This window comes from Mobula birostris, chromosome 6, assembly GCF_030028105.1.
Source record: "Mobula birostris isolate sMobBir1 chromosome 6, sMobBir1.hap1, whole genome shotgun sequence".
Lineage (NCBI taxonomy): Eukaryota > Metazoa > Chordata > Chondrichthyes > Myliobatiformes > Myliobatidae > Mobula > Mobula birostris.
Window position 1 is genome coordinate 178,915,562 of NC_092375.1, and position 25,132 is coordinate 178,940,693.

The window sequence follows — 25,132 nt, forward strand, 5'->3', positions numbered from 1 at the left end:
GTCCCACCATACTTAATCTTTCGATCCCTGACTTTCTATGTAGGCTAAACACTATTGTTTTTTTGGGGGGGAAGGGGGGGTGTTGGTATTTGATCCTGCACAATATTCCGCGTGGGAATTGGAGGTGGCAGTTTTTTTTTACAAGGTCGAGTTGCGAGTTTGCCATCAACCCGGCATGGATGGAGAGTGAGCTCGGGAGCGGTCTGTCACTGGATCAAACTTGGGAACCTCCGTTCTCGAGCCCAGCGCTGATCTCACTGCGCCACCAGCCAATCTTTCTCCACAACCATTCCACTAACTGCACTGGCACTCTGATTCCCACTTCACTGCAATTGTAGTTTAAACCACCCCTTTTCACCCATGCAGCACTAGCAAACATTCCTGCAAGGATATTAGTCCCCCTTCAGATCAGGTGCACACTGTCTTCCCTGGAAGAGAGCTGAATGATCTAAAAATCTGAATCCCTCCCTCCTCCACCATCACCTTAGCCAATTGTTAAACTGTATGGTCTTCCTACTTCTGGCCTCACTAGCATGTGACATGGTAGCAATCCTGAGATCACAAACCTGGCAGTCCTATCCTTCAACTTAGCACCTAATTCCCTTAACTCATTTTACAGGACCTTGTCACACTTCCTCTCCATTTCATTAGTACTGATGTGGGACATTTAAGAATGCTGTGGACTCAATCCAAGATGTCCCTGACCCTGTCACCCAGGAGGCAGCATACCATCTGGGAATCTTTTTCTTGTCCACTGAACCTCCTGTCTGTTCCCCTAACCAAATCCCCTAGCACTACAGCTTGCCTTTTCTCCCCCTTCTCTTCTGAGTGCCAAAGCTGCACACCTGTTGAGGGGAACAGCCACCACAGCGGTACTCTGCACTGGCTGCCTATCCTCTTTTTTTCTCCTCCTGACAGTCATCCAGTTGACCTTGTCCTGCATGTTGGGTGTAACTACCTCCCTGTGTCACCTGTCAATCAACCTCTCAGCCTTCCAAATGATCCAGAGTTCATTCAGCTTCAGCTCTAATTCCTTAACATGGTCTGAAAGAAGTTGCATCTCGATCCACTTCTTGCAGTTGTCATCATCAGGAACACTGAAGGTCTCTGCCTTCCCTCATCCTGCAGGAGGAGTATGCCACTATCTTGTCTGGTGTCCCCATTGCTCTAGCTGTGCAAAAAGAAAGAAAGGATAAATAAATGAAAAAGAAATGTGCCTACAGCCTTTGCCTCTCCTCATTGAAGCTTCTATGAGTCAAAGTCTGAACTCCCCGCTCACACAATGGTCACTCTGCTTAAACCTAACTCCTTTTTATTGGACCTTAACAAGGGCCTAATTACACACTCAAACGTCTCCTCAGGAACAGTGGCGCACAGAATTTTCCAACTGCCCCCATTTGCTTCTTTTGAAATTTCTCTCCTGCTGTGCAATCTATCATCTCCTCTGTAACCAGGGCATGCAGAATGCCTTCTGGAAGTCAATAACAATGACATTTAGTACTTTGCTTTCATGAACTTTCTCTTGTTACCTCAACAAAAATTCAATTCCAAAAATTAAACATTCTTTAATAAATCCATGTTGAATCTCCTTGATTAATTCAAAGGTTTCCCATTCCCTATTTATTATTGAACTCATTATGTTCCTATCAGTTGCACCATGAATGCAGTTAAACTGACCAGCCTGTAATTACTGTATCGGGTTTGTTCTGAACCACTTTTTGGTCAGAGGTGTAACTATTACCACTGTCCTGTTCCCTTAAGACCATCATTCTCTTGGAAGGTCTAGAATATGATGGCAAGCCCTTGACATAATGTGCCAACTCAGTGCCCATCTCCACACCAAATATTACAAACAGATTAAGAGATTTGTTTATTTTCAGCACAAACAGATTTTGATACCTCCTCCTTAACAACCTCTGCCTCAACAGGGATATTGGCAGTTTGTGTTTCTCTGGCAGTAAATAGTACAATTGCTCTTTGCATATTCCACCCCTCTGCACCCTACCAACGAATAGATGGAAGCAGAACTATGTCTGGAATAAAAATAAAAGTGTGATTGACCCTTAGATCAATTGAGATTATTGCTTTCTGTGTTTGTATCTAGTATGAGAACTATTATCATGGCAGTAAAATGGTATTAGATATTGTTGCTAAATGATTAGGTAAATAACTGGTTTTATTTGTATGCGTCTGGATTCCTGATAAAGCCTAACATTGTACATTTTGCTTTCTGATACTTTTTTATGACACTATATGAATAGTATCTTCAGATTGCAAATCCTATGTATTCATCTCTCTCCAGCACAGTGTACATGTGATCAGCTTTGGGGAAGGGTGCTATTATGATGTAAAGCTATGCTGCTGAATCTGGCCAATAGAGTTCAGAGGGTTTTTTTCTCCGTCTCTCCCTCTCCCTCTCTGTAGTCTGAAAATATATTTTTAAAAGGCAGGAATTACTTGCAACAGTGGTATCAGTATAGACATTTTAGCTGATTTATGCACTGAAAATAAGTTAAAATTAAATTACTAGAAATATGGGAAATAACCACTAGGGAAACGTAGATGATGTCTTTTCGTCCATTTAAAGACAACATTGAAGGATTTCTGTGTTCAAGCCACCATGTCATATACTGCATGCTGCAGTAGTAGTGATTGTTGGAACGCTGCATGTGATTGCTGAGAGGTATGTGTGTAAGATTATTAGGAAATATTTGATCTTTTGCTAAGATCTCAGAATCTGAATGCAACAAATTAGGATTTTGACAAGAGATTTATTTTGCCACAGGGGATAGATGTTGATAATGAGTAGGAGGAGCAAAAAGAGAATAAACAGTTTTCTGACAAAGTAGAATGCAGCTGTTAAAGTAAATTTGAACTCATTCAGGCATGCAATAGAATCAAATCAATTTTTGTTTCATATTACTTAGCTTGGTGAACTTAATATCTTTTTCTCTTTGACGCAGGAGCTCCAGTTTGAAAGGCTTACAAGAGAGCTGGAGTTGGAGCGGCAGATTGTTGCAAATCAGCTTGAAAGATGCAAGCTGGGAACTGAATCACCAAGTGGCGCAAGTGTCAGGTACAGACCTATGTTTTGTTCTTTTGCTTTGATTATACCTGGTTTTGCCTGAGTATGCCAAATGTTACTGACTCTTCTCTATACAATTCATCTGTCAATGAAACAATATTTTCAATTCATGTTTTATTTCCATGGAGGAAGAAAAGTCTTTTATGGTAATGACTTAAGTTACCTTTACTAAGTGTTTATCAAGTCAATATGAATTGCCTGAATAGTTTCATTTTCACTCGTACAGTAAGTTTGATTAATTCTCAGCAAGAAGTCATGGTTTTGTTAAATTACTGATTTTTATGTTTGAACATTCCAGTGTGGGGAAATAGTGAGATGTTCAAGTAGAATTTCAGCCATCTTAAAAAGCTCTTTAGGCAAGTCCTGAACAGTAACTCTGTAGCTTCAAAAGTTATTCCCTATTGTGTTAAGAAAAAACTAAATCCAAATTGATGAATAGTTGGTATTATTGATACCATATTGATAAGTAGTTGGTATTATTGAGAATCTTAATTCCATCAAAAGTAGAACACATGCCAAAGCAAATTGGTAAATCAATTATCTGATATAAATTCTGTACTTGTAAATGAAAGCTGCTCAACAAGAGAACAATTAAACTACAGTATAGTATGAAAATACATCATCCTTTACAGCTAACACAAGGAGTATAGTGCTTCTAAAATGCACAATAGTTAACAAGGGGAGCATTGATGAAAGCAGCATTTTCTTGTCACTATACCAGCCTAGCATAGACTGGCTGTCATTGGTATCCGTATACAATATTGGACATGCAATATTACATGTAATGCAGAATTATACTTTGTTCTAATGATTAAGGTAGGATTGATGGCATTAAAATGGGGTGTATAGCTCTATACTTTGAATGTTTTTTAATTGAGGTAGCTCTGCTTTACACAGATCCGAAGTTGCCAGATTGGCAAGCAACGTCTTTATTGTAGCCTTATACTCTATAACAAACTCATACTCTATGTCTAACATCATTTCTATTTAATTTGGGAAAAAATAAAAAATATTATATTGCATGAATCCTTTAACATTTTTTCCTCCAAGGTTGACCAAAATTTCCTGGCAGTATATAACTTTGGATAAAAAATATTTTTAAAATATAATGAGCAAAATCTTTATTGCCTGATACTATAACCTAGAATCACTATGCATTATTGATGGTCTCCCTATACTCATACTTAGCAGACTCTGCCTAGCTGGCCCAAAGCATCCCATTTTCCAGCTTTGCCCCAAATTTGCCATCTGCCAAAGATATGAATGCATGAAATGCCCAAGATATTCAAAAACACAACAGAGAAACTTTTTATAATGAAACAGTTCATATAACAAGGTGTAGGCTCAGGTGACCCTGGATTCTCCCCCACTTCATCCCACTCCCTGTCCTTGCTAAATAAAAGCTGAGAAAACTAGACAGGTTTGAACTCTATCACGTGTCTTCCCAGGAAGTTTAGTGCAGAATGATCTGATAACTTTGACATTCCAAATCTGTGAGTAAGTTCTTGGGAAGAAGTCAGGGAAAGGTTTTTGGAGAACCTTACTTTCTGTCTTGTCACATACTGAAGTAAGACTTTCTACCAAGGAAAACTACGATTGGCTGTTCCCATGAGAAGTTCAGTTTATTATCAAAGTATATGTGTATCGCCATCTACAACCCTGAGATTCATTTTCTTGTGGGCATACTCACTAAATCTATAGAATAATAACCATAACAGAATCAATGAAAGACATTCGACCAGAGCGTAGAAGACAACAAACTGTGCAAATACAAAAAAAAGAAATAATAATAGTAAATAAGTAAGCAATAAATATTGAGAACATGAGATGGAGAGTCCTTGTAAGTGAGTCCATTGGTTGTGGAGCATTCCATAAGTGGCATTTCTTAGATTCCTCAGCCCCATCTTAAAAACAGCATCATAAAGCAGATGGTACACATAAATGTCCAACTGATCAAGGCAGTTTTTAATAGGTTCCATCTGTCTGCCTTCTCAAAATAAACATGGCTAGCATTATTAAACTTGCCTCGTAATTTCAATCAGTGATGCCCAGAATTTTTATTCTAAGTAGTTTTCCCCAGGTTCAGATTTTGGACAAGGATGAAAATTTGCTCATGCACATTTTAAAAACCATTGGTAGAGAATCATGTTTGGAACATTCTTACAGCATTTTCCCTTGCAATCACAGGCAATGTAACACCTGTGCTTTCACCTCTTCCCACTATACAGTCTTTCCAGGTGAAGTCGCAAAACACTTGCACTTCTAATCTAATGTGCTGCATTTGGTGTTCACAATGTGTGATTTTGAGTTTTGTTTGCAAAAAGAATTGCTTTTAGTGACTACTAGGCCAATGGACAAGGGGCATGTTCTTAGCCGTGATTCATTGACATTGGAGAGCTGGGAGATCTTTGACCAGCTTTGCTTTAATGTATATGCTGATTCTGAAAATCAGCTAGTGTATTGTTGCTTGTCATGAGACTGTATCTGCTTATTAGATGATTGTGGATTTGTAAAGCCAGTAGTTTCATTCCTCAAAAGTTCAATGTACTGTCATTCAGTAATTTCAGTTACATGTTAAATGTTTCCTCTTGTTTTGCTTGCTGTCTGTGCATAGTTGATTACCTATTTCAAGTGGTGAATTCTGACTGAAAATGGATTTCTTGATATTAGATGCAAATTGCAGGTCAGCTTCAATCCAAATCTCCTTGTCGTTTCCTGAATTAATTTAAAATTTTATAGATTTTTTTTGCAATTCTGTTAACAGTCGTGGATCATGTGTTCAGATCTTCCCTACTTTTAAAAAGTGCAAGTTTATCAAATTATGTCACATTTCAGTGTTGTAGCATTGGACTTCTCCACAGGCTTCAATCTCCCTAGATCTCTGTCTTGAAGGCTGACATCAGAACATCATTCAAGAGGGTGAACCCTCACAAGGCGTCAGGCCCTGATGATGTATATGGTAGGGCTTTGAAAAGTTGTGCTAACCGACTGGCGGGAGTGTTCAAGGACATCTTCAATCTCTCACTGCTGCAGTTGGAGGTTCCCGTCTGCTTCAAAAGGGCAACATTCATACCAGTGCCCAAGAAGAGCAGGGTGAGCTACCTCAACGACTATCACCCAGGGGTGCTCACATCTACCGTGATGAAATGTTTTATTTATTTATTTTTTATTATTTAGTGATACAGTGCAGAATAGGCTCTGCTGGACTTTCAAGCTGTGCCACCTAATAACCCCGATTTAACCTTAACCTAATCACAGGACAATTTACCATGACCAGTTAACCTACCTGGTATATCTTTGGACAGTGCAAGGAAACCTGAGCGCCCAGGGAAAACCCACAGATTGGACAGGGAGGACGTCAGACTTCTTACAGATGATGCCGGAATTGGACTCCAAACTCCAATGCCCTGATCTGTATTAGCACTGTGCTAACCGCAGTGCCCTTTAAGTGCTTGGTCATGGCTAGGATCAAATCATGCTTAACCAAGGACCTGGACGAGCTGCAATGTGCCTATCTCCACAGTGGATCTACAGCAGATGCAATCTCACTGGCTCTCCACTTGGCCTTGGATCACCTGGTCAGGCTGCTGTTTATTGACTACAGTTCAGTGTTCAGCACTATCATACCTCAGTTCTAATCATCAAATTCCAAACCTTGGGCCTTTGTTCGGCCTCTGTTCCTTCCTCTGCAACTGGATCCTTGACTTCTTTAACAGGACACTACATTCCATACAAATTGGAAATAACATCTCCTCCTCACTGACTATCAATACAGACAGACCTCAAGTATGCATACTTAGCCCACTGTTCTGCTCTTTCAGCACCCACGATTGTTTGCTAGGCACAACTCAAACACCATCTTTAAATTTGCTGACCGCACAACTCTTGTTGGCCGAATTTCATGTGATGAGGAGGCATACAGGAGCTAGATAGATCAGCTGGTTGAGTGGTAACGCAGCAACGACCCTGAACTCGGTGTCAGTAAGACCAAGGAACTGATTGTGGACTTCACGAAGGGGAAGTCAAGAGAACATACACCAGTCCTCATCGAGGGATCAGAAGTGGAAAGAGTGAGCAGTTTCAAGTTCCTGGCTGTCAGCATCTCTGAGGATATATCCTGGGCCCAACATATTGATGCAATTACAAAGAAGGCACTGTAGTGGCTATATTTAAGGAGTTTGAGGAGAATTGGTATGTCACCAAAGGCACTTGCAAATTTTTATAGATTAATCATGGGGAGAGCATTCTAACTGGTTGCATCACAGTCTGGTATGGAGGGGCCAGTGCACAGGATCAGAAAAAGCTGCAGAAAATTGTAAACTCAGGCAGCAATATAATGGACAAGACTCCCCAGCATCCCTGACACCTTCAAATGGCGATGCTTCAAAAAGGCAGCATCAATCGTTAAGAACCTCCATTACCCAAGATATACCCTCTTCTTGTTGCTACCATCAAGGAGGAAGTACAGGAGCATGAAGACACACACTCAATGTTTCAATAACATCTCCTTCCCCTACGCCATCAAATTTCTGAATGGGCAATGAACCCATGAACACTTCCTCTTTGTCTTATTTTCATCTCCTTCTGCACTACTTATTTTATTTTTATATATATGTATCGTAATGTATAGCTTTTTATTATGTATTGCAATGTACTACTGCTGCAAAGCAGCAACTTTCATGACGTGCCAGCGATATTAACCTGATTTTGATTCTTGGAGCCTCAAACTGGACACTAAATTTGAAGTCTGCTGGATAAGACTATTGGAGCTCTTTGGGATAGATGGCTCTGCCTTCTTTATAACTTGATTACTGCACTAAGTTGGATATGTTGAGTGTAGGAGGTTGAAATGTATCTTCCTTTTAGTTTCATTCCTCAGCTAGTGCACAATGTGTTGTAACTGTTTCCTTGTATAGTACTATATATTTTATATATTATGTTTTATTTATTGACACCTTTATATACTTTTCTGTTACCTGAAACATCTGACAGCATGCAGCTTTTCTGTGTTTTATTCATTGAAGGCTGAAGGCTGCCCTTTTCTAACCCAACATATAAAACTCTGAGGATGAAATTCTAAAATCAAGGCAATTCACGCAATCCCAAGATGGTTTTTTTTGTATATTATGTAATCATGATGTGTTTCTATCAAATGGGAGTCATTGAACTTCTGTGCTGAGCACCCATTGTATACCCAACACTTAGCTCTTTATGGAAAGAAAAATGTAACAGTGATTGTGCACATTGATAGCTTTGTTTCTGTGGATTCCAGACATGTTTCATAAGTTAATATTAGCTTTCCCAAAATTTCCAGTAATGGATTCTATAATATTTATCAGATTGAATTATTCTGAATCCAGAGGGCAAAAATGAAAAAATAAAGAGAATGGAGGAGGAAACAGAAAAGGTGAACCAATATCACAGATGTACAACAGAGAAACCAAGTTACCTGAAATTGTAGAAATCAGTATTAGGAATTGTCTGGATGTGGAAGATTTGCTTGACCTCACCTGTCAGTCATGTCTTCCAGCACTGCATTTTTGCAACACCCTTTCTATGTTCTCACTCTCTGTTTCCATTCACTCATTAATCAGATAACCTTTTTTTTACAGTTTATCTCCATGCTCACCAGATTTCCTTCAATCAGAGACACCCCACCCTCCTTGCAGTTTCACAAGCTTCTTTTGTCTGATTAAGGTTCTTTAACCTGAAACATTAACTCTGCTTATCTTCCCACAGACACGACCCGACCCGCTGATTATGTTTTCACTTTAGATTTCCAGCATCTTTAGTGTTTGATTTTCACTTTGTCCATCTCAGGATTGTGTACTCGAAGCACTATCCATTTTAATACATTACATAGACTTCTACCACTAATTCTGCAAAAATAGAAACCTTTTCTTATTGTCATACTTTAAGTGCTGAAATAAAAGTAGAAAATAGTCAGTCAGCAGATAGAATTTACTTTCATTAGAACTGTTAAAGGTCTGTGTTGCATGTTTAGAATATGTATAGGGACAAGGAAAGATTTAATAATGAGTAAACATGAAAACGTATACCTATAGTCTTCTTTTCCCCCATTGATTGAGATGTTAGCTTATCTGTGATGTTACTATATATATTTGCACTTTCCCCATATCCCTTGAGAACAAAGAAAGTGATGGGGTAGAAGGGAGTAATAGGTCAAGTGACAGGGATTACCTTGGAAAGCAAAATAGGGAAAAAAGTTGCAAAGAGGAATTACAAGAAATGAATGTTATTTTGACCTCTTATATATTTCTTGGTGAACCTTTTTTTGCAGATGTTGAATAACAACTTTAATTGAAATTCAGGAGCTTCATTCATGTAAATATAGAAATCTAAATTTCCCAGAATATAAATGAACTTTTAACATTCAAAAAGGTCCTCAGTTTAGAATTCAATGATACAGGTATATGTGTAGTTCCTATGGTGCATTAAAACTGTAATATGCCTTTTGAATGAATTTCTTTCTTTTTTTTCCCCACCACCCCAACCTCTCCCAGCAGCTCAACCGAAAAATCCTTCCATTGGAGGCCAACAGGTATTGGCAAAATGTGATTTGTATTTGTAATTTTGTTTTTGCTTGTAGCTTAGAAATGCAGTTGATAATTTGCAAAAATAAATTTTCATTGTTGGAACTGTGTGTTGCATGCATTCATTTTAACCTGACTTCAGCTGTTTGCAGAATTTAATATATCTCTACAGGTGATTATGGGCAATGGGGCAAAGGAAGTTTATCACTTTTTGAACTCAAAATGGGAACAAAGAAACATCAAAGGTTTTGGTGCCAATTTATATTCAGTCTTTAAATATGCTGTAGTTACACATATTTTGGATTTAATCTGTGATTCTTAGAACACTGGTTGCCTATCCAAGTCAAAATATTTTACACATAATTTGCAGAATAGTAACGCTTCCCATTGCTTATCAACTTTGGAAGATTCAATAACGCAGAAGCAATCCTCTTAACAGATTACCTCTCAAGTGAAGAGTCAAACGATTTGCAATGATTATGCAACCTCAGTCTAATTTTTCAATAAGACAGGAACAGAATTAGCCATTCAGCCCACTGTCTGCTCTGCCATTCATTTATTTTCGCGGTTATTCTCCTGTCTTCTCCCCATAACCTTTGACGCATTTATACCTTTTCGTGCCTTGTGACACATTGGGTGACTTTTTTTTGTTGTTTCTGTAAGCATTTGATTGTTTTTTATGAGGCCTAGTTGCTAGCTCAAAGCTCAACCCAGCACAGATGGAAAGCGTGCAAGGAGCCGGCCAGATTCAAACCCAGGGCCATGTGCCTTGAAGTCTGGTGCTGATCCCTCTACACCACCAGCTGGCTATTGACGCACTTACTAATCAAGAGCATGTCAACCTCCACTTTAGATATACCCAGTGATTTGGCCTCCATGGTCAACTGTGGCAATGAAGTCCACAGATCCACAGTTCTTTGGGTAAAGTAATTGCTCCTCATCTTGAAGTATCCTCTCCATGTCCGCTCTCTCAGTATGTTTCAGTGAGACAGCCCTCATTCTTCTAAATTCCATCATGGACAGACTCAAAGCCATAAGACACACTCCATTTGTTAATCCTTCATTTGTGGGATCATTCTTCTAACTCTCCTCTGGACCCTCTCCAATGCCAGCACATCATTTCTTAGGTATGAGGCCCAAAACTGTTCACAATACTCCCAAATGTGTTCTGACCATTACACCCTTGTTTTATATTCTAGTCATTCGGAAGTTAATGTTAAGGTTGCATTGCCTTCTTTGCTATCAAATCAATCTGCAAATTAACATTTAGGAATCCAGCACTAGAGCTCCCAAGTGCCCTTGCACATCGGATTTCTGAATTCACTCCCCGTTTAGAAAATAGTCTATGCCATTGTTCCTTCTACCAAAATGCATGACGATACGCTTCTCTACACTTCTTTGCCCATTCTCCAAATCTGTCCAAGTCATTTTGTAGACCTGTGCTTCTTCAACACTACCACCTCTCCATCTATCTTGGTATCATCTGCAAATCTGAAGACAAAGCCATCAATCCCATCCTCCAGATCATGAGAATATGACGTGAAAAGTAGTAGACCCAAGAGTAATAACTCACATTGTTATATATGAGACATTAAATGGTGCCTAGTTCAAAATGTCCAGCTGCAATGGAGGACGTTAAGCTGGATAGGGTGCAGGAAAGCTTCACTAGGATTTTACCAGAACTGGAGAGCTTGAGTTTTAAGAAGAGCCTGAATAGGCTGGGATTTGTTTCCCTGGGCATAGGATTTTGAGAGGAGTAAATAATGGATGGTCAGTCTTTTTTTCAGGGTATGAGAGTCTAAAAATCAGAGTGCATAGATGTAGGGTGAGGGGTGATTTTTTTTAAAGTATCAAAGGAGCAACATTTTTACATAGTGCTTGGGTGTAAGGAAGTGCTGCGAGGAGAAGCTACAGAGCTGGGAACAATTATAATGTTTAAGAGACACTTGGATAAGTCCAAGGTTAGAAAAGACCTTGAGGGATATAGTCAAAATGGGAATAGATCAGATTGCCATTGTGGTCAGCATGGACAAACCATGTAACTCTATAACTCTTAATATTTTTCGCTGGAGAAAGGGGAGGAGATAGAGGAGGGAATGGTTATAACTTTGAAACAGTGCACTGTTCTCCTTAACTCATTGAGGCAAATGTAATAAACAACTTGGATTTAAGACAGGATTGATAGTGACCTGTAGGAAAATAGATTAACTAAAGGCAGGATGGCATGGATTTTTTAAGACTTAGCAAATTGTGGTTAACCAACTGCAATTTTATGATGAGCTAACAGATGCTAAGAGCAATGCAGCTGATGTAGACCTTCAAAATGCTGATGACAAAGTGCAATATTACAAACCTATCAGAAGAGTTGAAGCACATTACATAAGGCACATTGGTAGCATGACAATGAACTATAAACAGAAAATGCTGAAGGCACTCGTCAAGTCAAAACAACAGCGATGGAAAGGACAGCTGTTTATGTCTCACACCTAAAACTATTTCATTTTCCACCGATGTTACTAACCTGATCATTCCTAGAGCGTGCATTTTCTAGCAACACACATAAAAGTTGCCGGTGAATGCAGCAGGCCAGGCAGCATCTCTAGGAAGAGGTACAGTCGACGTTTCGGGCTGAGACCCAAAACGTCGACTGTAACTCTTCCTAGAGGTGCTGCCTGGCCTGCTGCGTTCACCAGCAACTTTTATGTGTGTTGCTTGAATTTCCAGCATCTGCAGATTTCCTCATACTTGCATTTTTTAGTTCAGATTTCCACTATTTTTAGTTTGTTTTATTAACAGCATCTTGAAAGTGCAGTAGGATAAGCTGCAGATGGAAGAGAGTCATGAAGAATGGTGTTTTTTCAGACTAGGTAAAAGTGAATAATGGTGTTTTCCAGGGATCAGTACTGGAGTCAGTGCTTCTTCTGTGATCTACACTTGGGTGGATGTGGGATGAGAGGAAAGAGCCACAACTTGTAAATTTGCCCATGTGAAAAATTTGCATTATTTTGATGTGGGAATGTGATATTCGTAACATGAAATAAACAATCTGAAGTAATGGACAGATGCATAACGAATGAAGTTAATGTAGAAAAGCATGATGTAATTTAAAATGAGGAAAGGCAATGTAGGTTGAAGAATACTGTTCTAAAAAGATTATAGGAGAAGAAGGACCTGAGTGTTGGTGTGCACAAATCACTGAAAGTGATGAGAGGTTTGGAGAGAGTGGAAGGTCTGTTTGCTTTGGTGGAGTTGTTGAGGATTGGAGGTCATAGGGACAAAAGGGGAAGCAAATAAAATAATGTTTTTATGCATTCTATGATTGGAATTTGGACTGGCGTGCTTGTAGATGTGGTGGAGGCAGATTCCATTGTGTCTTTTAAGAGGAAACAGGGTAAGTGTATGCTGAAGAAAAGTTGCCAAAGGTATAAAGAAAGGTGGGTGGCAGTGTAGAGGTAAGTCTCCATCAAAGGAGATGTAAGTTGCCCTTCCTTCCGCTAGCCTGCAGGTCACCCTTGGGCAAGGTGTAGCACCAGCTTAGCCTCCTGATCAGGGTCCTGTGAAGCCATCTGAGCAGATGGTGGATGGTCGTATGAGCAGCTGGCACATACCAGCAAGTCCTGGTTATGTGACCACTGACACCAGGAAGACAGTCTCTGAAGAGTGTTGATAATGACTGGGGTCACCCATCTTGTAAAGACAATGGCCAGAAGAAGACAATAGCAAACTACTTCTGTCGAAAAATTTGCCAAGAACAAACATGGTCAATATGCTGATCACACACATCATACAGCATAGCTCTGTGTAAAAATCCTCTATCTGACATCCCCCCTCCTATAATTTCCTACCATCACCTTAAAATTATGTACTGCTGTATTAACCATTTCTACCCTGGGAAAACGACTCTGGCTGTCCACTAGATCTATGCCTCATCACCTTGCACACTTCAAACAAGTCACTTCTCATCCTGCTTCACTCAAACTATCCTCATAAGATATGCTCTCTAATTCAGGATCCTGGTAAATCTTCTCTGCACCTTCTCTAAAGCTTCCACATCCTTAAAAGGAGGTAACCAGAACTCTGCGTGTGGTCTAACCAGGGTTTTATAGAACTGCAGCATTACCTTATGGCTCTTGAACTCAGTCCCCCGAAGTACACTGAGCTGTAGCTCCTTAAAGACTGTGTTAAAGAACTGGAGCTGCAGCTGAATGACCTTTAGCTCATACAAGCAAATCAGGAGGTGATAGATAGGAGCTACAGGGAGGTTATCGCCCCCAAGTACCAGGGTGACTGTCAGGAGAGGGAAAGGGTATAAGGCAGCCAATGCAGAGTACTCTTGTGGCCATTCCCCTCAACAACAAGTATGCTGCTTTGGATACTGTTGGAGGAACGACCTACCAGGGGTAGCTGCAGCGACCAGGTCTCTGGCACAGAGTCTGACTCTGTGGCTCAGAAGGGAGGGGAGGGAAGAGTGCAGTAGTGATAGGGGATTCCATTGTCAGAGGAGTGGAAAGCAGATCCTGTAGACCTGAAAGAGACTCCTGGATGATGTGTTGCCTCCCAGGTACCAGAGTCAGGGATATCTCGTATCAGATCCATGGCATTCTGAAGGGGGAGGGTAAACAGCCACAAGTTATAGTACATATTAGTACCAATGACATATAGTGTGCAAATGTCTTAGGGATATATATATTAATACGCGCGCGCACACACACACACACACGCACACACCCACCCACCCACCCTAAGATTTTGATAAGGGTCTCTATTGTGGACTGAGAGTGGAAAGGGGGCAAAGAGAGAGAAATCATAGTTGGGGATAAAGGGAGGGGAGAGGAGAGGGAGGGAGAGCACAGAGAGATATTCTATAATGATCAATAAGTCAATTGTTTGTAATCAAATGACCTTGCTGTGTGTCTCAGGTCTGGGTATGTCTGCAACAACGCCAACTGCAGACACACCCAGCTGTGAGATACCATGCAAGGTCATTAAATTCTTAATGGCTAGAATCCCATCAGATTTAAAAATTTGCTCTCTGCCTCACGTTGACAAATGCAGTATAGTGCAAATGTCTTTCATATCCTAGCTATATATATGCCTATGATTTTTGCACAGTACTGTAGATAGGAAAAGAGAGGAGGTACGAAACAGAGAATATAAGGAGTTAGTCAGAAAGCTGAAAAGCAGGACCTCCAGAGAAGTAGTAATCTCTGGACTGCTGCCTATGCTATGTGATAGTGAGGGTAAAAATGGGATAATTTAACTGATGAATGCATGCTGAAGATTTGGGGGAAAACCCTAACGGGTGATTAATACAGGATTGAAGGAGCTATATTTGAATGCATACAGTTTATGGAATAAGGTAGATGATCTTGTAGCACAGTTAGAGACTGGCAGGTGTGACATGGCCATCTCTTGAGTCGTCGCTGCAAGAAGACCATAGTTGGGAGCTTAACATCCAAAGATGCACATTGGAAAGGTCAGGCAGGTAAGCAGAAGTGACAGGGTGACTCTTTCTAAGAGTGACATAGGATCGGAATATGTGGAATCCTTGTGGGTAGAGTAAAGAAACTACATAGATAGAAAGAGTTTGATGGGAGTTATATACAGGTGGCTGAACAGTAGCCAGGACATGGGCTACAAATTACAACGGGAGATAGAAAAAGCATGTAAAAAGAGTAATGTTGTAATAATCATGTGAGATTTCAATATGCAAGTAGCTTGTGAAATTCCCAAGAGAGGGAATTTGTAAAATGCCTACCAGGTGCCTTTCCACTGCAGCTTGTGGTTGACCCCACTAGGGGAATGGCAATTCTGGATTGGGTGTTATGTAGTGACCCAGATTTGAATAGGGAGCTTAAGGTAAAGGAACCGTAAGAAGACAGTGATCATAATATGATAGAATTCACGCTACAGTTAGAGAAGGAGAAGCTGAAACTGCATATATCAATATTACAATGGAGTAAAGGGAATTACAGCGGCATGAGGAAGGAGATGGCTAAATAAATGGTGGACAGACTTAATAAGTTTTTTTTTGTCTTCATTGTGGAAGACACTATCAGAATGCAAGCAATGCCAGAGTGTCAGGAGCAGCAGTGAGTGTCATTGCTATTACTAATGAGAAGACACTTGGGAAGCTGAAAAGTCTGAAGGTAGATAAGTCACCTGTACCAAATGGAGTACACCACAGGGTTCTGAAAGTGGTAGCTGAAGAGATTGTGGAGACATGAGTAATGTTCTTTCAAAAATCACTGGATTCTGGAATGGTTTGGGGGGACTGGAAAATTCCAAATGTCATTCCACTTCCTAACAGGGGAGTGAGACAGAAAAAAGGAAATTATAGGCCAGTTAACCTGACTTCAGTGGTTTCAAAGATATTGGACTCTATTATTAAGGATGAGGTTTCAGGGTTCTTGGAGGCACATGATAAGATAGGCCAAAATCAGCATGGTTTTCTCAAGGGGAAATCTTGCCTGACAAATCTGTTAGAATTCCTTGAGGAAATAACAGGCAGAATAGACAAAGGAGAGTCAGTGGGTATGATTTATTTGGATTTTCAGAAGGCCTTTGACAAAGTGCCACACATGAGGCTGCTGAACAAGATAGGAGCCCATGGTATTAAAGGAACTAGCATGGATAGAAGATTGACGACTGGCAGGAGGCAAAGTGTGGGAATAAAGCGGGCTTTTTCTGGTTGGCTGCCAGTGACTAGTGGTGTGTTGTAGTGGTTGATGTTGGAACCACTTCTTTTCATGTTATATGTCATGAAGGAATGGATATATTTGTGGCCAGCTTTGCAGATGATACAAAGATGGGTAGGGAGGGCAGGTGGTGTTGAGGAAGAAGTGTGTCTGCAGAAGGACTTAGGCAGTTCGGGGGAATGGGCAAAGACGTGGCAGATGGAATATAGTGGCATAGCTCAAATACCATCTGTAAATTTGCTGATGATACAACTTTTGTTGGTAGAATTTCAGGGGTGATGAAAGGGTGTACAGCAGTGAAATATGTCAACTAGTGGAATGGTGCTGCAGCAACAACATGGCACTCAATGTCATTAAGACGAAAGAACTGATTGTGGACTTCAGGAAGGGTAAGACAAAGGAACACATACCAATCCTCATAGAGGGATCAGAAATGGAGAGAGAGCAGTTTCAAGTTCCTTGGTGTCAAGATCTCTGAGGATCTAACCGGTCCTAACATATCGATGTAGTTATAAAGAAGGCAAGGCAGCGGCTATACATCATTAGGAGTTTGAAGAGATTTGGCATGTCAACAAATACACACAAAAACTTCTATAGATCTACCGTGGAGAGCATTCTGACAGGCTGCATCACTGTCTGGTATGGAGGGGCTACTGCATAGGACCAAAAGACACTGCAGAGGGTTGTAAATCTAGTCGGCTCCATCTTGGGTACTAACCTGTAAAGTATCCAGGATATCTGCAGGGTCCGGTGTCTCAGAAAGGTAGCGTCCATTGTTAAGAACGTCCAGCACCCAGGGCGTGCCCTTTTCTCACTGTTACCATCAGGTAGGAGATACAGAAGCCTGAAGGCACACACACAGCGAGTCAGGAACACCTCTCCTCCTCTGCCATCCAATTCCTAAATGGACATTGAACCCTTGGACACTACCTCACTTATTTTAATATACAACATTTCTGTTTTTTGCACATTTTTAAAATTTATTCAATATACATATACTGTAATTGGTTTACTTATTTATTATTAAATTTTATTATTTTTTTCTCTTCTATATTATGTATTGCTTTGAACTGCTGTTGCTAAGTTAACAAATTTCACGTCACATGCCAGTGATTATAAACCTGATTCTGATTCTGATAGTGTAGGGAAGTGTATTGTCATGTACTTTGGCAGAGGGAATAAAGCTGTGCATTATTTTCTAAATGGGGAGACAATTCAAAACTCAGCGGTGCAAATGGACTTGGGGGTCCTCATGCAAGATTCCCTAAAGGTTATTTGCAGGTTGAGTCAGAGGTAAGGAAGGCAAGTACAATGTTAGCATTCATTTCAAGAGGACTAAAATACAAAAGCAAGGATGTAATTAATGCTGAAGCTTTATAAGGCATTGGTCAGAGTGCACTTGGACAATTGTGTTTTGTGAACAACCTCCACAGTTTCCTTATTCAATTTTCCAAAATACATCTGTTCCCAATTTACACTCACAAGTTCTTTCCTAATAGTATCTTAATTCGCTAATACCACCTGCTTCTATCCCTGTCCAAGGCTATACTAAATTTTAAGGAGTTTTGGTCACACAAAATGCTCACACACTGAGAGATCTGTAACCTCCATATCCTGTACTTCATTTCTAACCAGGTGTGTTACTGATTTTAATTCTTCTGAATGAGCCAAGGATTCCCATGAGTTAGTGGCAAACTGCATTTTTTCAAAGCAACTCGCATCAGCACTGGAAATCTTTGCCCCTTGTAGCTGAGAGTAGGTATTTGATGCTGGAAATATTGGTCTGGGAGAAAACCTGCATGATCTGTTCCACAGCAGTAATTGTTCTCTGCTTCTGAAAGGACATTGATGTTAGTTCACTTATCCTTCCAGTGAATTTAGTGAATTTCGGACTGGTACTGTGAGTGATATTAGGATGTCTTACCATGTTTTGTCCCAAATCTGTGATCTTAATCTTCAAATAACCTGGTGCATCAAAGATGATGACAAACTTCACCTTTGATATATCTCTTCACTGAAAGATAATCCCTGAGTTTGGGAGGAATGCACATCTTACAGGATCTTGCTGAGAACCTTTAATGTCTAAGGGTAGTGGCAGCTGCTTGGATTGCAGACATTGAATGCAAAGTCATCCTGTTTTCTTTTCAACTGAATGATGAGTTGGAGCTTGCCTCTGGGAATATATAAATGTAAGCATTTATCCACATTCTGCAGCTTGATTCCTGAGGCCTGGGTGATCTTGGTTCTGGAACCTAGTAGCAGTAAAATTGGTCAACTATTGACAAGCATGTTTCAAGTCCCCAATACTGGTATCCCTGACTAAAAGCACTCCATCTCAATCTCTTCTTTTCAAAATGGTCTGTTATAAGTACATCTGACCAGTTCCTTGATTAAGTACCTTGATTAAAATTTGTCAACACATCTGGAAAGTGTCTAAGGATATTTTCATATAATAAAATAATTATAGTGGTAGTTTGATGCAAGGCATGTGTGAAAACAGCTAAGAATCAATTACTACCTACAAATATATAAATTCTCAATTATTGCCAGCTTTTTTGTGTAAAAATTCTTGAACATTGTTGCACCACATCTAAGAAACAGAAGTCATGTTACATCTTCAAATTAGCATGAATTTTATTTGAAAATTGATAATACTGGAAGTTAATTGAAATTTTATTGCTCTTTCAGAGAAGTTAAAGTTCTACCATTTGTGGTTTACAATTCAGAGTATACTTTTACTTTATACTTTATTGTCACCAAACAATTGATACTAGAGCGTACAATCATCACAGCGATATTTGATTCTGTGCTTTGCGCTCCCTGGAGTACAAATCGATAGTAAATATAATAAAAATTTAAATTATAAATCATAAATAGAAAATAGAAAAGGGAAAGTAAGGTAGTGCAAAAAAAACCGAGAGGCAGGTCCGGATATTTGGAGGGTACGGCCCAGATCCGGGTCAGGATCCGTTCAGCAGTCTTATCACATTTGGAAAGAAGCTGTTCCCAAATCTGGCCGTATGAGTCTTCAAGCTCCTGAGCCTTCTCCCGGAGGGAAGAGGGACGAAAAGCGTGTTGGCTGGGTGGGTCGTGTCCTTGATTATCCTGGCAGCACTGCTCCAACAGTGTGCGGTGTAAAGTAAGTCCAAGGGTGGAAGATTGGTTTGTGTGATGTGCTGGGCTGTGTTCACGATCTTCTGCAGCTTCTTCCGGTCTTGGACAGGACAACTTCCATACCAGGTTGTGATGCACCCTAAAAGAATGCTTTCTACAGTGCATCTATAAAAATTAGTGAGGGTTTTAGGGGACAGGCCAAACAGTATTTGCTTAGAAAGAAGTATTTGTTTTAAGAAAATGGGAGGAAGTAAATGTATGTATTTGTTCTTGATAACTAAACCATGTCAGGCATTTCTGTGCATTTAGTGGTTTCCTGGACTAAGGCATCTTGAAAATTCTTGGTGAACGTTCTTGCACAGAAATACTCAGGAAGGTTTAACGTTTAAATTGTTATGATTGATACAGGGAAGTCAAATACATTATTTAGCCCAACATTTAACAGTGTGACTAATGTAAGATATTCAATTTAAATTCTAAAGGTAGTTCTTCAGTAACCCAATTCATATTTGCATAATCATTAATCAGATCGGGTATTTTAGTTTGTACCACAATATACACAAATTTTGAAACTACTTTAAAGCATGTATTCAGAATTCCTTCTGTAATAAGTGATTTCAAAATGGTCAATATATTGATCATGGTGGCAATATTTTCTAATTCTGCAAAAGTTAAGGCAGAGAATCTAAAAATGGGAGCAAAATATGAACGGAGTCATAGAGTTATACAACAGAGAAATAAGGCTGTTTGGTCCAACTCATCTGTAATAAAATAGAGGAGAGGGGAGATTAAGTCCATAAGATATAGGAGGAGAATTAGGCCATTTAACCCATGGAGTCTACTCTGTCATTTCATCATGGCTAATCCATTTCCCTCTTAGCCTCAATCTCCTGCTTTCTCCCCATATCCCTTCACGCCCTGACTAATCAATACTCTATCAACTTCTGCCTTAAATATACCCAATGGCTTGGCTTTCACAGCTGCCTATGGCAACAGATTCCACAGATATGCCACTCTCTGGCTAAAGAAACTCCTCCTCATCTCCATTCTAACTGGATATCCCTCTACTCTGAGGCTGTGTCCTCTGATCCTAGACTCCCCCACCATAGTAAACATACTCTCCACATCCATTCTATCAAGGCCTTTCAACATATGAGACGAGATCCCCCCTCATTCTTCTGAATTCCAGTGAGTATAGGCCTAGAGCCATCAAATGCTCCTCATATGGTAAGCCTTTCAATCCCAAAATCATTTTTGTGAACCTCCTTTGAACCCTCTCCAACGTCAGCACGTCCTTCCTTAGATAAGGAGCCCAAAACTGCTCACAATACTCCAAATGAAGCTTCACCAGCCCTTATAAAGCCTCAACATTACAGCCTTGCTTTTATCTTCTAGACCTCTTGATAGGAATGCTAACATTTTAATTGGCTTCCTCACCATTCACTCAACCTGTAAATTAGCCTTTAGGGAATCCTGCATGAAGACTCCCAAGTCCCTTTGTGCTTCACATTTTTGAATTTTCAGTTCTCTCTCTATTTAGAAAATAGTCAACCCTTTCATTTCTTATACTAAAGTACATGACCATACACTTCCTGACACTGTATTCCATCTGTCTCTTTGTCCATTCTCCTAATCTGTCTAAGTCCTTCTTCAGCCTTTCTGCTTCTTGCCCCATGTAGTTATTTATGAACTCATAAATAGGATGTGTGCTAAACTGGAGGGCAATGAAATAAGTCGGCAAAAGGTGAAAATTAACTGAAGTGATTTGCAATTTCTAATTGAAAGGAGTTCATCAAGCCACGTTTCATGAATATTGATATATTTTATGAAACTGAGGGCAGAGAGGGAGAGAGAATGGAGCAGGGAATTAATAGTCATTAAGCAATCATCCATTTTATTTGACCTCCCTACTTTGGAGGAGGTTACACAATGAGCAACAAAAATACAAGAAAATCTGTCGATGCTGGAAATCCAAGCAACACATACAAAATGCTGTAGGAACTCAGCAGGCCAGGCAGCATCTCTGGAAAAGAGTAAACAGTCAGCGTTTCGAGCCGAGACCCTTCATCAGGACGGGAAATAAGAGATGAGAGGTCAGAGTAAGAAAGTGGGGTGAAGGGAGGAAGAAGTACAAGGTGGTAGGTGATAAGGTGAAACCAGGAGAGGTTTGATAACCAATCAATTTCCCTTCTCACCTTTCACCTACCACTTTGCACTTCTTCCTCCCCTCCCCCTACCTTCTTGCTCTGACTTCTCATCTTTTTTTTTACCAATACTGATGAAGGGTCTTGGTCTGAAACGTTCATCATTCACTGTTTTCCATAGTTGTTGCCTGACCTGCTGACTTCCTCCAGCATTTTGTGTGAGCAACAAAAATAGCCTATCAAATTAAACAAAATATATAGTTGCTATTTCCACTGGAAGCAATGTTTGTAGCTCTGAAAAGTGGGACTGCAAAAGGAGCAGAAGTTGAATCATCTGCACTGTTATTCATAAGCTCTTTGTAGAGAACTTTTGAGAGTTCTCAGAGAGTGGTGTTATTCCCCTTCCTTCACAATATGAGCAAATGAACGTTTATATTAGAAGCTTGAGCAGGAATAGGCCGCTTTGCCTACTAGTTATACTGTGCAATTCAGTAAGATCACAGCATTTTACCCAGTATCCTTTCACCCCCATATTTTTCAAGATTCTATCCAGCTATGGTGGTGGGTGTGGATATGTCTGTACCAGAGGAGGTGCAAGGTACTTCTTCCCTCTGCTAACCTGCAGGTCACTCCTGGGCAAGGTGTAGTACCTGCTTAACCTCCCCGATCAGGGTCACATGAAGTCATGGGAGCAGGGGGTGGATGGTCATATCACAACTGGTGCATATCACAAGTCCTGGTTGTGTGACCACTGGCGTCAGGCAGACAATCTCTGAAGAGTATTAATAATGGCTGAAATCAACCACCTTGTAAATACACTACCTAATAGAAGGCAATGGCAAGCCACTTTTGTAGAAAAATTTGCCAAGAACATTTGTGGTCAAGACCATGATCGCCCACGTCATACGACGTGGCACATATTGAATGAATGTATCTTTATCATAAAAATATTAAAAGGCTTTGCTTCCTCAACATTCTTAGGAAGTCTTGTGACCTTCTAGCTTAAAGGGGCAATTCTTATCTTTAGATGGTAACATCTATTTCTTAATTCTTCCACAAATAGAAGCATCCTCTCCATTTCCATTCTATCGAGATCACATAGGATTTTATGTTAAAATCAAGCCACTATGCAGACTTCTAAATTACTTTGGATTGCCCGTCCACATAAGACAGCCCACACATTCGAAGTGTCATCCAGTAAATCTGAACTGCATCCAACATATTAACATCTTTAAATAAGTGCAACAGATGTGCTCTCATTAAATTTGCACATAACTGAAACATGACATCCTTACTTGTGTATTCAATTCCCCTAGCTGTGTATGATAATGTCCTGTTAGCTTTCCTAATTAAATTAAGAAAAATTTTTATTTTAATTATTGCCTACCGGCCTTTTGCAAATTATGTACCAGGACACTCAATTCCCTCTGCATTCAGAGCTCTGCAGTCTTCTCCTTTTTATGTTTATTTTTAATCTACTGTACCTAAATGGACAATTGCACATTTTACTTGTTCACTATTTGGGGAAGAAGTAGAGAAAACAACTGAGAATCATCTTTGAAGGTGGAGGTTTGTGGAGTTCATAAATGTCCCTAGAGTGACATTTGTGAAGTAATTTCAATCTGCAGTATATGTTTGAGCATAATATAAAGTAGATGGCCATCCAGCAAACTGTCCTTAAATCCTAAGTGAGTGGCACTCAAGCAGGTTCTCAACAACTAATTTCAGTGATAATGGCACTTTTTTGGAATGCAGTTTGATGACTGCTGTGAAGGACAAAAAGCGTGCAACTTGAGTGCTCATAGAAAATTCTACAGTTGAGTTGCAGATGGGAATTTAAGCATGAAACCAAAATGAATCCACCATTATATATTTTCTTCTGTGGCCCCGGAATAAAAGACAAAGTCATATAGAACACAGAAACAGCCCTTTCAGAGTAACTCATCCACATCAACTAAGTTCCATTTACTTGCATTTGGCCTCCATCCCGCTAAACCTTTCCTATTCATTTACCTGTTCAAATGTCATTTACACGTTGTAATTATACCTACTTCAATCCTTCCACTGACGGTTTGTTCCATACACCCACCCATTGCCCTCAATGTTGAAAAACTTGCCCCTCAGATCCCTCTTGAATGTTTCCCTTTCACCATTCTTCTATGCCCTGAAGTTTCAAATTCCCCTATTCTGGGTAAAAGACTGTGAGTATTTTTCCTATCTCAAAGTTCTAAGTACGCTTATTATCAAAATATGTATACCTTATACAGCCTTGAGATTCGTCTCCTTTTTGACAACCACAAAACAAACAAACCCTATATTACCCATTTTTAAAAAAGATGATCAAACACCCAGTGTGCAGAGAGAGAAAAAAAATCATGCGAACAGTAAAAGTAAGCAAATAGCATTCAAAACTAAAGTTTACAAAAGTGAGTCCACAGGCATGAAAAAGCATCACTGCAGCTGGAGTAGGACACAGCCTCAGTTCAGTGCAGAGTCGAGTAAACTTACTATGTCTCGTAATTTTATAAACTTCGATAAGGTTACCCTTCAGTGTCCTCTGCACTGGATGATTGGAAGGTGCTGAATAATTTTTAAAGAAATGTAGAGGCGGGTGTAATAACAAAAAAATTCATGTGGGGACAGATTACATAAACAAAATGAATAAAATATGTACAGTTAGATTCAGGATACAGAAGACCATAAAGCCAACTTCAGTAATTGCCTAAGGTACTTGTATTGCCGATTACTAAGGAGCAGAGTTGTAGAATAAAATAAAACCTAGTGGAGATATGACCCAGATCTTCATGTACCGTGGATATGAGTTTTGTTCTTTGGCAGGAGAAGCCTATTCAAGACGATCAATGCATGGCTTGTCTTGTCAAAGCTGGGACCTTATGGAAGGTTAACTAGTATTGGTGGAATGTAGCTTGACACAAATGTGAGTGACCTGTCATGCAGCAAACTGAAGAGCAGTTTATGTTAAAAGTAACATCCGACCACAACATAATCAATTAAATACTTTTAAAGTTTTGTTACATTCGTATATTCAGAAATGCAGTGGTTGATGTACAAAACCAGATCCTAAACCCAGTCTATTGGTTAAACACATGAAGTTATACAGATGCTGGAAATCTTGAATAACGTGCACAAACTGCTGGAAGTCCAGTCTAGATGAAGAGTCTCAGTCCGAAACATTGACTATTTACTCCCCTCCAGAGTATTTCTTTTTTTTGGATGTTAATCACTGAATAGATATTGGGATTACAAAAGCTGGACTAACTCTCTTGCTGAAGAAGATAGTATCTTTTGCAACTACCTGAGAGAGCTTCTATTTAATCTTACATCTGATAAGAACATTCCATCATTCTAAGTGGCATTCTCTACATGCTGTACAATACTAAAACATCAATAGACTTTGGACCTCAGATTTCTGGGCTAGAACTTCAACTCTTGACCTAATTTTTCCAGTGAGAATACCACCCATTGTTCCATGGCTGACAGTTATAGAGTCATAGAAAAGTACAGCACAGCAACAGG

The 25,132-nt window shown here is 39.8% G+C and overlaps 1 protein-coding gene across 1 annotated transcript in view; it reads left to right on the forward strand.

Annotated features, from left to right (window-relative positions):
• Positions 1–25,132, forward strand: part of pkp4 (plakophilin 4) — a 181,391-nt gene that overhangs the window by 64,595 nt on the left and 91,664 nt on the right. Inside the window, exons 4-5 of the mRNA XM_072262006.1 lie at positions 2,964–3,076; positions 9,613–9,647. Coding sequence (XP_072118107.1) covers positions 2,964–3,076; positions 9,613–9,647 — 148 coding nt within the window. The remainder of the gene's footprint in view (positions 1–2,963; positions 3,077–9,612; positions 9,648–25,132) is intronic.